The 14587-nt window shown below is 42.2% G+C and overlaps 2 protein-coding genes across 2 annotated transcripts; both read left to right on the top strand.

The window, feature by feature from the left end:
- The first annotated feature begins 2666 nt into the window (after positions 1 to 2666).
- cxcl19 (chemokine (C-X-C motif) ligand 19) lies at positions 2667 to 6224 on the top strand. Its single transcript, XM_079757742.1, has 3 exons — positions 2667 to 3534; positions 4487 to 4622; positions 5747 to 6224. The coding sequence occupies exons 1-3, from the start codon at positions 3477 to 3479 to the stop codon at positions 5856 to 5858; spliced, it is 306 nt and encodes a 101-aa protein (XP_079613868.1). The 5' UTR covers positions 2667 to 3476; the 3' UTR covers positions 5859 to 6224.
- A 709-nt stretch (positions 6225 to 6933) lies between these two features.
- On the top strand, positions 6934 to 12686 carry LOC307091311 (uncharacterized protein). Its single transcript, XM_079758256.1, has 7 exons — positions 6934 to 7081; positions 7551 to 7658; positions 8290 to 8438; positions 8709 to 8850; positions 11136 to 11354; positions 11791 to 11936; positions 12545 to 12686. Exons 2-7 carry the CDS (start codon positions 7556 to 7558, stop codon positions 12677 to 12679), a joined length of 894 nt encoding a protein of 297 aa, XP_079614382.1. The 5' UTR covers positions 6934 to 7081; positions 7551 to 7555; the 3' UTR covers positions 12680 to 12686.
- The last annotated feature ends 1901 nt before the right edge of the window (positions 12687 to 14587 follow it).

Here is a 14587-nt window from a genome sequence, read left to right as displayed (position 1 = left end):
AGAACTGTCGGTGGTTTAACCCTTTTGCCATTATTTTGTTGACTATCTGAATGACAAGGTCCATCACCTCTTTGCATTCGGGGGGAAATGTTTGAGCGCACAGTGCTTCTTGGTGCAGGATGCAGTGAAACGTCAGCAGCTCTCGACCCAGCGACTTCTGAAGTAAAGTAATAAACCCCTTCTGTGTTCCTCTCATACTAGGTGCCCCATCAGTAGCCACTGACACCATGTTGGTGGTATTTATTCCTTTGGCTTTTAAACAATTCACCACAGCCTCACAAATGTCCTCCCCCCTGTTTGGCCTTTGAGCGGTATCAACTCAATAATTTCTTCCTGCGGCCCGTCAGAGTTCACGTATTTGCATAACAGCGCTAGTTGTTCAATGTCGTTCACATCACTGGACTCATCACAGGCGATGGAGAATGCTGGAGCTGAATTTATGTCGTTAATTTGTTGACTGGTGATGTTTTCTGACATCTTAATGGTCCTGTCCTTTACGGTTTTTGCAGAGAGAGGCATATCTTTGATTTTCTGAACAATTTCAGTTTTGTTTTTAAAGTCCGAGAATAGATGTTCTGATATTTTAATGAATGTCTCTTTCAAGTATTCTCCATCTGTGAATGGCTTTCCGCACCTGACGATCTCCTGAGCTGCCGCAAAACTAGCAGCAGTTGTTGAATTTGGAGACTTGATCCATTTCTTAAAAGTAATTTTACTCTGCTCACATTTCCGCAGCAGTTCCGAAATCGCTCTTTTCCTTTCATCTCCTGCTTGGTACTTTTCAGCAAATGCGGAGTGCTTGTTCTGGAAATGTCTTTCAACATTACATTTTTTGTTATTGGCTAATTTCTCGCCACATATCAAGCATATAGCTAAGCCTGCATCAGTAGTACTGAAAGCAAATGAATCTGTCCACGCTGAATTAAAATCTCGATTTTCCTCTGCCACTTTTCTTTTCTTGGATTTATCCATGGTAAGTTTACTCAATATTAGTCAGAGAGGGAGTTACATGGTTAAATCTTTAGCTGTCATGTGGCATCAGGGATAGCCTACAGTAGCCTACAGTAGACTACAGTAGCCAGTCAGCAGCGTCAACCGTTGACGTTCTACGTGATCGGTCATGGCCAGCAATGTAAACAAGGAATAGATAGCATAGCATAGCATAGCGATACAATAGTCAAGTAATGAAAAAACTGTAAGGACCTTTATTATCAAAATATAACGTACTGAAACTTTAATATTCAACACAGCTAAATAACTTTTTGACTACGAACTTTAATGCTGTAAACCCTTCTCGCTCAGTATTCGTTCGTGCAATTGGCTGTCAACGGTGGATGCTGCTGATTGGCGGCTCACTGGCATGTCCCGCCTCCTGCCAATGGCAGCATCTAGGCTACTTCCTGATGCCAGATGCCAGTTAAAGATTTAACTCCTACTGGGATTAGCCACCTGCAAATCAACGAAGCTTTGTCATTCACTCCCCCCCTCACGGTAGCGCTATTGCGCATCCATTGCGACCTCTCGTTTAGTTGACGATATATATAAAAATATATATATAATATTTTTTTTTTTTTTTTTTTTTTTTTTTTTTTAAGAAAACTGCAGGGAGCCACGGCTGAGGGGCTAAAGAGCCGCATGCGGCTCCGGAGCCGCAGGTTGCCGACCCCTGAGCTAGACGGATGTTTTGGCATCAAACCCAGAGTGTTTCAGCTGGAAGTTCGACACCCTAACCGGGGACTAGACTAATCTGCCTGCCCGGCCAGACCATAGCAACAAGAGCTTTATATTTCTCATTCTGCCATGTGGCCTTTTCATAGGCCCTTTCATATATCAGAAATAATATGTTTGATATACTTCTGTCTGATTGTATGTTGTTATATGTATGTTGTTAGATGTTGTTGTATGTTTTCCCTAATCGCCCTTCGTTGCCCATAAAAAACATGTCAGTGGTAGGTTATCGGTTTGTTGTTATGGTTAGAGTATGAATATGGACTTTCACATTTTAACATGGACACAAACAAACACACGCAAACTGCAATATCAACAGCCACAAACAAATCATGTGGAAAACAAGGTCAACAGATAGCAGTTTGCTTCAATAGTGTCTTTGTTCATGTTTATGTGATGTATGGCCTCTGTTTTCTGCCTATTTCCACGAGGGAAAGAGAGAACCGAAACCCATATTGTGAAACGTTTAAAAAGTTAGATTTAATCAAAGCAGAACCAAAGAAAGAGGAAGCTGTTCTTTTCTGACAGCTGTTTTATCAGTTCTAGAACCGTATCATGCATATCAGTAGGGGTGCAACGGATCACAAAACTCACGGTTCGGATCGTGTCACGGTTTTTGAGTCACGGGTCGGATCATTTTCGGATCAACAACACTAAAAAAGATAACAAGACAAATGTGACTTTAAATAATTCTTCAAATGTGTAAAAACTAAATAAAGTGAAAAATTAGGCAATAATCCTATTTCCTTTAAACATAGTCAATATTTAAAAGAATTGCAACCTAAGGCATTATTCCTTCTTCTTATTAACATCGATAGTAAATAATCCTGAATTAAATTCAGGATGTCTGCATTGCCTGGGGAGAGTTTAGAGTCTACACTCTCCCCAGGCAATGCAGACATCCTCATCTTTTTTTTCATCAAGTATGGTAGCGAAATACAGTTTCTGTCGTATTTTATTTGGCATTTTGTAAATCCGTTGATTTCTGTTGGAAGACTCATTGCTCATTGCAAGGGGGGTTGGTTGTAGTCTTTTCGCTCGGTTCTAGCCCTACTGTTGATACGGAGAACCAAGCGAAAAGACTACAACCAAACATAAACATTTCCGCTTCCGGTTTCCGTTTCAATGGGATTTACGGAACGCCAAATAAAACATGACAGAAACTATTTCGCTACGCTACTTGATGATGTTGTAAATACCGGAATTGTCCTTTAAACATGCGATGATCACGTGAACGCACAACTTTTTTTTTTTATCAGCCGATCCGCGGATCACTTGCGTCCCGCACCGTGGGGGTTGATCCGTACGGATCACGGGTAACCCGTGAACCGTTGCACCACTACATATCAGGTCTATGAGGTGTATTTCTATGATGGCGGTTGATTTGTCTAGCCTCTCAGGAGGCCCTGAGGTCTAAGGCTGAACTTCCCGGCATATGATCGCTCCGCATGTGAGCGGGGAGCATGTGAGCAGCAGAATGAAACCAAAACCACACACATACACACTCACACACGCACAAAAATGCAATATTACAAATACACACACACGCGCGCACACTTGTGCGCTCACACACATACACTCAACCGTAACAAAAAACAAACGTCTTTACAATATTCCCCAGCCGTGGTCACCATGTCCAAGGGGTTATGGTTTGTGTATAAATAGTGGAGAGATGGACTACAGAGCTCACTCGTCTCTAGCAACTCAGCACGTTTTACACCTATTGAGACATTAAAAAAAAGGTTAAAATGAACAAACTTCTTCCACTTCTGCTGTGTCTGACCTTGGCTGTCCTCCTCGCTCACGGTAAGCCTACGACGCTAACAGGCAGTTTGTAGTTCACCTGCCAGGGGGTGAGTGACAACTTTACAGCAACTTGACTTGAAGGTCAAAGTAGGTAGATTGCATGATTTGCGTTTTTGCTCGATCATGTGTGTTTTTTCTTGACCATCTCTTGTGTGATGGTGCACAATTATGTGTGTTGTGTACCTCTCTTGTTTAACACGGGAGAGTATCGCTTAGATTGTCCAGCCGTGCTCTTATGTCTTGATGAAGAGAACTGATTATGCGGTTTGGTTGGTTTTTTAAAAGGTGAAAATGCATTGTTGGTATCAGGGATGGGCCAACCGGTACATTTTCCAGAGTCATCAGACCTCATCATTAATTCTTATTCAAATTGTTTTATTCTGGTTTGGGTTTCGGCAATTTCCATTCATGCTGTTGTTTTGATTTGGTATTCACAGTTAATCCGTGTAGACCTATGGTTAATCCAGGCTTTGAGTATTTTCATTCAAACCCTTTTTGATGTGGCAGCCTGTGACATGTTCATAATGTGTCAGACTGTAATGAAGCCTCTATTGGTACCACTGAGGTACCAATAGAGCCAATAGAGCACCCCCTTTGGTGCCCAAAGGGGGTGCTACAATTTGCGGTCAAGGTCAAACTATTAGCCCCGCTGCCCTGATGGAAGTAAAACTCGGTTTACAGGCCTTATTCTACAGGTTAACATTTCCCCTCTTGGAGGACATCCCACTCAAGCATTTTACCAAGTTTTCTAGTGTCAATTTCAAGTGCAAAGATAAGCGCTAGGCACCACGACACTAATTGCTCAAATCTTGTTTTCAACGGTTTCCGGACCTTCCTGGAGTTTTCCCCGGCCAACTAACCAATATGGCCACCATAAGTGAATTGGTCTGATTGACGCCCTGGTCTATTGTTCCTTGTTTGATCCGTGTGTGTTTATTCTCTGGATGGGAAGGCATGCCCCCAATAGGCAGGGAGTTCAACACCCACTGTCAATGCGCCGAGGAGGAGTCCCGCATGATCCCCCCCAACCGCCTGAAGAGCCTCAAGATCATCCCCCAGGACACCCACTGCCACAAGACAGAGGTCATGTAAGTGACCTCCGTCCACCACCCACCCCTTCATCACATTGAACACCTTATCTCTTGAGTCCTCACTCCCCTCTCCTCTTTTTTCTGCCTTCTCCCTCCTCCTCAACTTCCTTCCCCTCTCTCCCCTATTCTCTCTCCTCCCCTCCTCCTCTCCTCTCTTGCCCCCTTTCTCTCCTCCTCACCACTCTTTCTTTTCCTCCTCTCCCTCCTTCTTTATCCTCCCTCTCCCCTCTCCAGTCTCTTCTCCTCTCCCCTCTCCCACCTTTCCTCTCTCTCCCTTCTCTTCTCCTCTCCCACCTCCCCTCTCTCTCCGTCTCTTCTCCTTTCCCCTCTCCCACCTCCCCTCTCTCTCCCTTCTCCTCTCCCACCTCCCCTCTCTCTCCCGTCTCTTCTCCTTTCCCCTCTCCCACCTCCCCTCTCTCTCCCTTCTCTTCTCCTCTCCCACCTCCTCTCTCTCCCGTCTCTTCTCCTTTCTCCTCTCCCACCTCCCCTCTCTCTCCCTTCTCCTCTCCTTTCCCCTCTCCCACCTCCCCTCTCTCTCCCATCTCTTCTCCTCTCCCACCTCCCCTCTCTGCCTTCTCTCTTCCCTCCTCTCTCTGTTCCCTCACACTGTCCTCCTCTCTCCCCTCTCTTCTTCTCTTCTCTCTCCCCTATCCCTCTTTCCTCCTCTCCCTCCCTCCATGTAATCGTATTTTAGTGGACACATGTCAACCTTCTAACAGTTGATCTGTCTGTTGATCTGTTGATCTAACAGTTGATCTGTCGTCGCCTGTAAAGTTGCTTTGGATCAAAGCGTCAGTCGAGTCAACCGGCCCAATGATTTTCCAACACGTTTTCTCCAAACACAAACTGTAACATGCCACATTCTACAGATTGTTTTATTTGTGTAAGGGGAAATCCTGCTCTTCGTAATAAGGAATTCACATCATATAATGGTTTGGGGTGGAGAAAAAACAATACATTTATTTAAATAAATTTCAATAATGAACTGCTTTGTGTATACTCATAAGAAGCGCAAATCCAGCCAATAATCCCAACTAAACTTGGACTGAAAGTTATGAAACTAACAAGAATGTATACATTTTAATGTAGCTATAATATCTTATTTCTATTTTATTTCTTAGTGCTGGATTGACCAATGGACAGAGGATTTGTCTTAACCCCCAGTCAGCCTGGGTCAGGAAACTGGTGCGATTCGTCCTCCAGCAGCAACAAACCCAGCCGCAGACTGAATAAAACACCAAATAATGCTGAAAGTATAGCTGAAGACCTTTACCTTTCATTTGATATAGGTTATATGCATGCTGCTTTTATATGCAGCATATCATAAAGTGACACGCCTGTTTTCTTTCTCAATGTCACAATGGTATGCGGAGGGGGACAGCAAGGGGAGGATTCTTTATTGAAAGAGGATTGATGTTAAGTGCACCCACGGGTCTGTGAATGTGGAGATGTTTCTCTGCACGGACGTGTTTGACTTTTAAGTTGCACTGAAAGCAAAATATGTAGCATATTATTTATTTCTTGCCAAGTAGCTTACGACCAATTAAAAACAAGTCTTTGAATGTGTAATAATGTGTCAAACAACAAAATAAAATAAAATTTTCCCAATGAATACAATCATGCTGTTACTTTGGTTTACTTATCAAATTGTAAAATGACCAACAAACCATGTTAGAGAAGAGAATGATGCCTTATTATATTTGTGGTCTGAGCCAACAACACAATCCAACTAATGACAGCACAGCATGGGCCAAGCAAGCAGAAACATCTTGGAAGTAATATTTCAGGGAAACATTGATTAGCTTTTTATATTTGTTTGGTAACACTTTACAATAAGGATAGATTAATGGACCATTAATAAACATTAGTTAAAACAGTAATTAGCATTATATAGCATAAGCACTAGGGTTAGTGGGTGAGGGTAAACCATGACACGCACGCTAACCCTAGCGCTTATGCTAATAATTAATGTATAAATTAAAACCTTAGTTAACATGAAACCCTTCAGTAAACATGAACCTTAAGTAAATGATTAGTAGACCATTTGGTAACTTTTAATAAAATTAGTTAATGCTTATAACTGCATTACTAATGTTAACTAATAGTGAATTAACTATTTTTTGGCATTAATATTCATCTTTTTTTTAAAGTTATTTAAACATACCATACCGCAATTACCATACTTCCTCCTTGTGTGGATTCCCCCTGTAATCCTACTCTTATGTTGTATTGAAAAATATCTTACCCACAACCAGGTTCAGTTTCATGTCACCCTCAAGAAAGCAGGCAAGCAAAGCCAACCAACAGGTTGAAGAGGTGTGCCAAAAGGAAAGCTGGCGCTTATTCTGCAATGACAGATTGCATAGAGTACCTGACCTCACTACATGGTTAAGGACACCAGGACTCAGGAGCTCCCTGTCTTGTTCCCTAATCAGCCATCAACCCATCTAGAGAAGGTAAGAAATCATTAGCACACTGTTTAATGATGGAATTGAAGAAGGGTTTTAGGAGATGGTAGAAGAGTAGGAGTGATGGTCACGCTTGTCTCCAAAAGTCGTGACACTGCTTGTTTTTTCTATAGCTTTGCAATGCAATTGAACTCTTACAGGCTTAAAATAACGTTGATAACGACTTCATTATTTATGCGTATTCCCTTATTCCTGTAGTTTCGTGTTTCTGTGTTTGTATTATAGTCAGGTAAGGCACTCGGTAACGCCTTGCCTCTGACAGCTGACAGCTATTTGACTTGATTTCGTAATACAATTTAGTATACAAAAAAAACTTTGAAAAGCTAGCTGTGTTACTTCCTTTGACAAGGAAATGTGCTGTTGTGATCCGGCTCCAAAAGGACTATTTGTTTTTATTATTGCTCAAATCGAATTAACCGAAAATAATAATAATAAAGACCGCTGTCACCTGTTTCAGCAGACATGGCCATGACGTCCACCACCACTGTGATCCAAGTCGGCGGGGCCCCCAGCAGCCGGAACTGGTCCACTGAGCTCTGTGACTGCTGTACGGACACCAAAACCTGTAAGCTGGACCGCATTTGATATTTACTCTCTAGTTATTTAACAGGCTTCTGCACACTTTTACTTGCAAATTCTTAATACCATGTATAGTATGGTATTATGGTATTAAGTAGTATATAGGGAATGTCCCCACAGGTAGATTGGAGATCAGTTAGGGAACCACATACCATAATCAGCAGTACTGCCCTGAAATGGATTACACAACAGTTTTCATGTATAATGGCGTTGTTTATTAGACAATATTTGCCCCTTGGTGAAGTGAATATAAAGTGAAAAAAACATTGTTTCTACAAGTGTCCTATTTGAAGGGTTGATTGTATGAGAAAGAAAAATCCCTTTCAACATCTCTGTCCATTGCTCCTTCCTGCCTCAAACGGCTTCCTCATTCCTCATCTTCTCCCGCCTCCTCCCCACTTTGTATACTCCTGTTCCTCCCTCCTTTCTATTGTTTCTATTTTGAAAACGAATGTAGCAAACGATATTCCCGCCGATTTCCTGCATTCCTTTCCAAAACAAAGAAATTACCCAGAAACGTATACAAGCAAAACACACCAAAAAAAAAGACGCAGACGCAGAGGGGCCAGCTGGATGAGTTCAACCCATCTTGGTTCTCCTGCCACCCCCCCTCCCAGGCTGCTGTGGCTTCTGGTGCTTCCCCTGCATGCAGTGCAAGGCCGCCGGGGACTTCGGCTGGTGCTGCGCCATGCCCCTGCTGGACTTCTTCTGCTGCGCCGTGTCCTGCTGCCTGCGCTCCTCCATGAGAGAGCGATACAACATTGACGTACTGCTCACTTTATGCGCAGCGCTCTACATAGGCGGGCTGGTGTTATGGCGTGCTTGTGTTTTTATCACTTATTAATGAATCTTCCTCTCTCCCTCTCTCTTTCTCTGTCCGTCTTTGTCTCTGTCTGTCTCTGTGTCTGTCTGTGTCTCTATGTCTCTGTCTGTCTGTCTATGTCTCTGTCTGTCTGTCTGTCTGTCTGTCTGTCTCTCTCTCTCTCTCTCTCTTTTTCTCTCTCTCTCTCTCTCTCTCTCTCTGTCTCTCTCTCAGGGTTCCTGCTGTAATGACTGCTGTGCGTTGATGTGGTGTTACCCGTTCGTCTGGTGCCAAATGGCTCGGGAAGTCAAGATCCGCAAGCATGGAAGTGCACCACCTACCACTACGGTGATCACCAACCAGGTCACCTCACGCTAGGGGCTCATCCGAGCCAGGGGCCACTAGGGGGCCAAACTGAAGCCAGTGGCCCTGGCCTTGGGTGTTTCCAATCTAGTGGTCTGACCACATAGTGAAGCCTTTTAAGGTGTTAGATTATTATTTAGATTTAGAGAAAAATATTGGAAAACATATGTGTGCCGAAAATATGAAATAAGTTGCATACAAATTGCAGTGTGAAATGACTGGAGATACAAAGTGAGTTGCCCGTTGAAAGATTGTGCTATATTTAAATATAATATATATATATATATCAATAAGGTTAAACAACACAAAGTCTGACATGGAAAGACCTCCTCACAGACCTATGGTGCAATAGGTATACTGGAGATTTGCAGGTGTTGTGGGTATCTACCCTAGGAGAGGCATTTATATTTAATTGATGCACTATTGGCTCCATGTCTGTGATTAAAGAATTGTGTATTCAGTGAGGTATGGGGATCTCAATAATGTAAAGATGTGTTGTATATTTATAGTACACATAATCCCCTCTGGGGGGGGGGGCGCTTCTGTTGGTTTTTTTTATTTTTGCTTTTGGGCGCAAAAGTAGACCATAATAAAACGATTTATATGGAAAATTTGCCTGGGTGGAACCACTCGTGGATGGGCACGTTTTGTTCTTGGGAAACTTTCTAGATATTTTTGGTCTTCGGTAAAAAGAGCAGGTTTAAGTTATGACACCAGGTAGAGGGATGGCTTTGCTGTTAGACTGGACCATTCAAAACTAGAATATACATTTTGAAAATGCAAAGCTTTAAAGAAATTGTGTTGATAAGGTTAAACATAGCTGAACGGAAGGTAGGCTATTACAATATTATATTAGCAAAGTGATCATTTGATTAGCCTCATTCTCATTTTTATTTGGGGGGGAATTTAAGATTAACAGTAATTCAGTGGACATACAACCCCTTGAAATGCTATAAAACATAAAAAAAAATATTTTATGTTCTTTGCCTGGATAATAAAGTCGAACAATCATTTTAATTGAAAGAGTTGTGTCGCCCCCTAGCGGTGCTGTATCGATCTGCCGCCCTCAAGTCGTGATGTAGCAAGTCTTCCGAATGAGGAGTCGTTGCATTCTAAAACCATAATCGGTTAGGTTGTTTTAAAAAAACGTCTCAATAAATATATAGGAATACTATTCTAGATCGATTCATAACGTTAAACCGTTCAATGCAAGAGGTTTGATTTAACTCTAATTTACAACCAAAGTAAAATAACATTATTGCCCTGTAATATCCCTGCTACACATGAATTTAAAGTGATACGTAATCACTAGGAACTCCTAATAAGCCAATGAGAACTCCACATGTATCTGGATGAAAAAAATGATGAAACACCCACTCATACTTTATAGGTTTCGTTTCCTCGACTTAGGAAACAGAAACCTGTTGCACCTTCAGTTTAGCTGTTTAAACGTCGCGCACCACACGTCAAGGCATCCTCCAGCAGAACACACAGGCCCCGACATTATTACAAATTGACCAGAAGTTAAAACTTCTTCCCCTCCTTTTCTTACCTTCACGTCCATCTGGGAAGAGCAGAAGATAAGTAAGGCATCATTTCAAATGTTTTCACACAATATTTTATTTCATTATTTCATGTATCTAATCTAATCGCTAATCAGTTATATCAAGTGATTACATTGACATGGCTTTGCGCTATTTGATGGTTATTCTTCTGATTATCTGGTTATTTGATTTAACTTTGTAAACGAGCGGGCAGAGCTCGAGGGCAATGCGACAACCTCGAGGTCCTAGCTTACTATGAAGAGGGTTGTATTTAATGGCGCTTCATCCGCCAATATCGCACCTCTACCGCCAACTTTTGGTCATCCTCTTTGCATCTGTGCCTTTTGGCTTTCATAAATATCCCCTTTACAAATGTTTGTCATAGCAACCCCTTTCAGTCGTAAAGGCAGTGAAGCGTTAACGTTTCTTCAGAAAAAAAATGAAACCCAAGGCATGCCTTTGGTTCACTAAAATAGGTTTTCTTAAACCAAAGGCATGCCGATACAAAGAGGACGGCATAAGCTGTACGTAAAGTTGCAATAATGTTGAGTTTATCAGCATTTGATACAATCAGGTAAGACTTTTAATTTCCTGAATATGGCACCTCGTTAGTCGCCGTTTTCACTCTAGCTAGCTTAAAGTCATTTTATTTGGCTTATATTCGGGGTTTGCCATGATATCAGTGTATGTATAACACAAAGAAACCAAGCCAAACATGTTCAACAATTAATCGAAGCATTTTCACCGTTGCTAGACATGGCCTACCAACAGCAACAACCGCCACCCTACCAACAGCAGCCCTACCAACAGCCACCCTACCAACAGCCGCCCTACCAACAGCCACCCTACCAACAGCCACCCTACCAACAGCAGCCTCAGCCAGCCATCACCAGCGTGACCACCACAACTCATTCAGTGACGTCGGGAATGTGGAGCAGTGGCGTGTGTGATTGCTGCTCGGACATGGAAACCTGTAAGTCCTGAAATGGAAAACAGGGAGATTTGTAGTTTGGCGATCAACGGATCAACAAAACATACTCTCGTTTTGCAGATTCTTATCATGGTAAATGTGGTACGGTAGTCCAATATTGGGCTGTACATGCAAAATGGTTGACAGCTCCAGCCGGGCACACGCCGCCGGATGCGGGGACTGGCCCCGGAAAAGAATGACAAAAGCACAAACAACAGCAGAATTGCCACAGCAGCCCATGTTGATTTTTAAATGGATGAAGTGAGAGAGTGTAGTGATATTCAAGTATAATTATATGGTTTACTTACTACTTTACGACAAGATATTTAGTCCATCACTTACGTTCTTTTGAGTGGACAATAAACACTTATTAGAAAGGACCAGTAAAAAATAAAGATGGAGGGACTTTTATTTTCTACCCTTTGTTTTCCTCTCCCAGGCTGCTGCGGGTACTGGTGCTTCCCCTGCTTGCAGTGCAAGACCACCGGAGACTTTGGCTGGTGCTGCTGTCTGCCCTTGGTGGACGTCTGCTGCGTCGTGTCCTGCTGCCTGCGCTCCTCCATGCGAGAGCGCTACGGCATAAATGTAAGCGGAAGGTCAAGGGTCATGGGCCGGACCAATGATGTGGTTAGAACTAGAATGCGCGCAGACGATTGGGTGGCAGTCACAAACATAACATCTGCATGTGAACTTGAAGTGTATCGGTTGTTTGAATGGGAATTTGGTCTTGCTTGCTATGAATCTGACTTTCATAGCAAGGATTTTGTTGATGATGTTGTATCTGTTGGCAGCCAATTCCAGATGTCTGCATTCAAGCTCCTCTCTTTCTTACTCACATGTGCAACAATCGTATGGAGTTAAATATAGCTCAGAACGATCTGCAGCCAAATCCCTCCCTCCCTATCTCCGTCACCCCCATCGCTTCCTGGAACAGTTCATCAGCTGACCCGTCTGTGGGTCAAATTCAGGACACCCATTACTTTGGTTGAAAAACACACTCCAATTTGGATTGTAGAGTGTTATTGTTCTCAAACTCACCAGGAAGTGACTTTTGATAAAAGTGTGCTAAATGATTAAATGGAAATAAAGCCCTCATGAACTACCCCCCCCCCCTCTCTCTCTCTCTCTCTCTCTCTTTCTCTGTTTCTCTCTCTGTCTCTCTCTGTCTCTGTCTCTCTCTCTGTCTCTCACAGGGTTCATGCTGTGACGACTGCTGTCAACTGTTATGGTGTTACCCATGCGTCTGGTGCCAAATGGCGCGGGAAGTCAAGACTAGAGGTCGTACTGGCAACACTTCTGTGATCACCACCCAGGTCATCCAAGTCTAGGGGTCCCTGTTAGTTGCTGAGGGCCTTGGGTTTAGGAACTAGGGGCCCTTAACTGCTTTCGAACCTTAAGGTCAAAAGATTGGACTAATGATTGGTTCATCATATTTTTTGTAAAAGAGTAGTTTCTCTTTTAAATCAGCATTTCTTCCCCATTGTTCCATGGCATCTTATAATGACCAAATAGCATTTAAACTGAATGCAGCTATTGTTAAATTCAGCTAGCATATTTTCAACTTAAGCTGTTTGAACACAGCTGTCCACAAGTGTTCTTATTATGTTTTATACATTCCTGACCTTTGCTATGCCTTCATTAAAATCTAATGTTTTTCAGATCTCACAAACCTTTATTATTATTACACTCAGCCTGCTTTTGTCAAATAAAAAGCCCAACAGAGTAGTTTAAGATGTAATATACCTTAATGTCATGTTTAGCTAGTTAAACTAAATTCCTGTTGAATGCATTAAATCATTAAATAATTATATATAATCTTGTGTAGTAGTTTTTTGTGTAGTTAAGTTTTTTTTCCTTTGTTTTGTATGCACCAAAAACAGAAATATAACTAGTTAAGTTATTATAACTCTTATTATATTGTAGGCGTAGCCATCTACATTTTTTTGCTTTGCCGGTCTGCTAGCTCATCAAGTCCCTCACTGACACACGGGTCAAATCCCAGAAATACCTCACAAGGTAAGCCACACCATTTTTATTGTATTGCCAGTGTGAAAAGCTTTTGCACAGCAGAATAATGGTTGTGAGATGGAGGCCATCTGAACACGAGCCCAGTGTCCCATCAATGACTGCCATGGTAAAAGAAGCCTTAGGGATCGACAAACCACTGATCCTGACAGACCGAAATGGACTCGTCATTGAACACCCAGGGATCAATGAAGTATTCCTCATTTGGATTAAATGGAAAACTTTTGCTGCCAAAACTTAATGGGCATGGAATTGATAGTGTTGAGGTCATTTTAAATGCTTTAAGTTTGAAGTGTCTAGGCTCTTGGTGTTCCTTGTATGGCATGGGAGCATCTGGATGAAGAGAAAGGACTTGGTTCACTTCTGAGCCAGCTGTTGCTCAAAGCGTACCTTGCTTAAGCCATACAGCGCCTTGCAAAAGTATTCACCCCCCTTGGCTTTTTACCTATTTTGTTACATGACAGCCTTTAGTTCAATATTTTTTTATCTGAATTTTATGTGATGGATCAGAAGACAATACTCTTAAGTTGGTGAAGTTGGTGAAATGAGAAAAATATATACATAAAACTATTTTTTAGAAATAAAAAACTGAAATTTGGCATGTGCATACATGCGTGGGGCAAAAAAGTATTTAGTCAGCCACCAATTGTGCAAGTTCTCCCACTTAAAAAGATGAGAGAGGCCTGTAATTTTCATCATATGTATACCTCAGCTATGAGAGACAAAATGAAAAAAAAAAATCTAGAAAATCACATTGTCTGATTTTTAAAGAATTTATTTGCAAATTATGGTGGAAAATAAGTATTTGGTCAATAACAAAAGGTCATCTCAATACTTTGTTACATGCCCTTTGTTGGCAATGACAGAGGTCAAACGTTTTCTATAAGTCTTTACAAGGTTTTCACACACTGCTGCTGGTATTTTGGCCCATCCCTCCATGCAGATCTCCTCTAAAGCAGTGATGTTTTTGGGCCTTCGCTGGGCAACACGGACTTTCAACTCCCTCCAAAGATTTTCTATGGGGTTGAGATCTGGAGACTGGCTAGGCCACTCCAAGACCTTGAAATGCTTCTTACGAAGCCATTCCTTCGTTGCCCGGGCGGTGTGTTTGGGGTCATTGTCATGCTGAAAGACCCAGCCACGTTTCATCTTCAGTGCCCTTGCTGATGGAAGGAGGTTTTCACTCAAAATCTCACGATACATGGCTCCAT

This window comes from Pollachius pollachius, assembly GCF_949987615.1.
Source record: "Pollachius pollachius genome assembly, chromosome: 20".
NCBI classification, from domain to species: domain Eukaryota; kingdom Metazoa; phylum Chordata; class Actinopteri; order Gadiformes; family Gadidae; genus Pollachius; species Pollachius pollachius.
Note: the sequence above shows the minus strand (reverse complement) of the source record. Positions and strands in the feature narration are given on the sequence as shown.

What these genes read in the sequence shown, in the direction of transcription:
- cxcl19 (XM_079757742.1), top strand. Translation starts at nt 3,477, where the DNA reads ATGAACAAACTTCTTCCACTTCTGCTGTGTCTGACCTTGGCTGTCCTC. An exon ending in GGCTGTCCTCCTCGCTCACG is followed by an intron (nt 3,535 to 4,486) that starts GTAAGCCTACGA and finishes CTGGATGGGAAG; the next exon opens with GCATGCCCCCAATAGGCAGG. An exon ending in TGCCACAAGACAGAGGTCAT is followed by an intron (nt 4,623 to 5,746) that starts GTAAGTGACCTC and finishes TTTATTTCTTAG; the next exon opens with TGCTGGATTGACCAATGGAC.
- LOC307091311 (XM_079758256.1), top strand. Translation starts at nt 7,556, where the DNA reads ATGGCCATGACGTCCACCACCACTGTGATCCAAGTCGGCGGGGCCCCC. An exon ending in CTGTACGGACACCAAAACCT is followed by an intron (nt 7,659 to 8,289) that starts GTAAGCTGGACC and finishes CCCCCCTCCCAG; the next exon opens with GCTGCTGTGGCTTCTGGTGC. An exon ending in CTGCTCGGACATGGAAACCT is followed by an intron (nt 11,355 to 11,790) that starts GTAAGTCCTGAA and finishes TTCCTCTCCCAG; the next exon opens with GCTGCTGCGGGTACTGGTGC.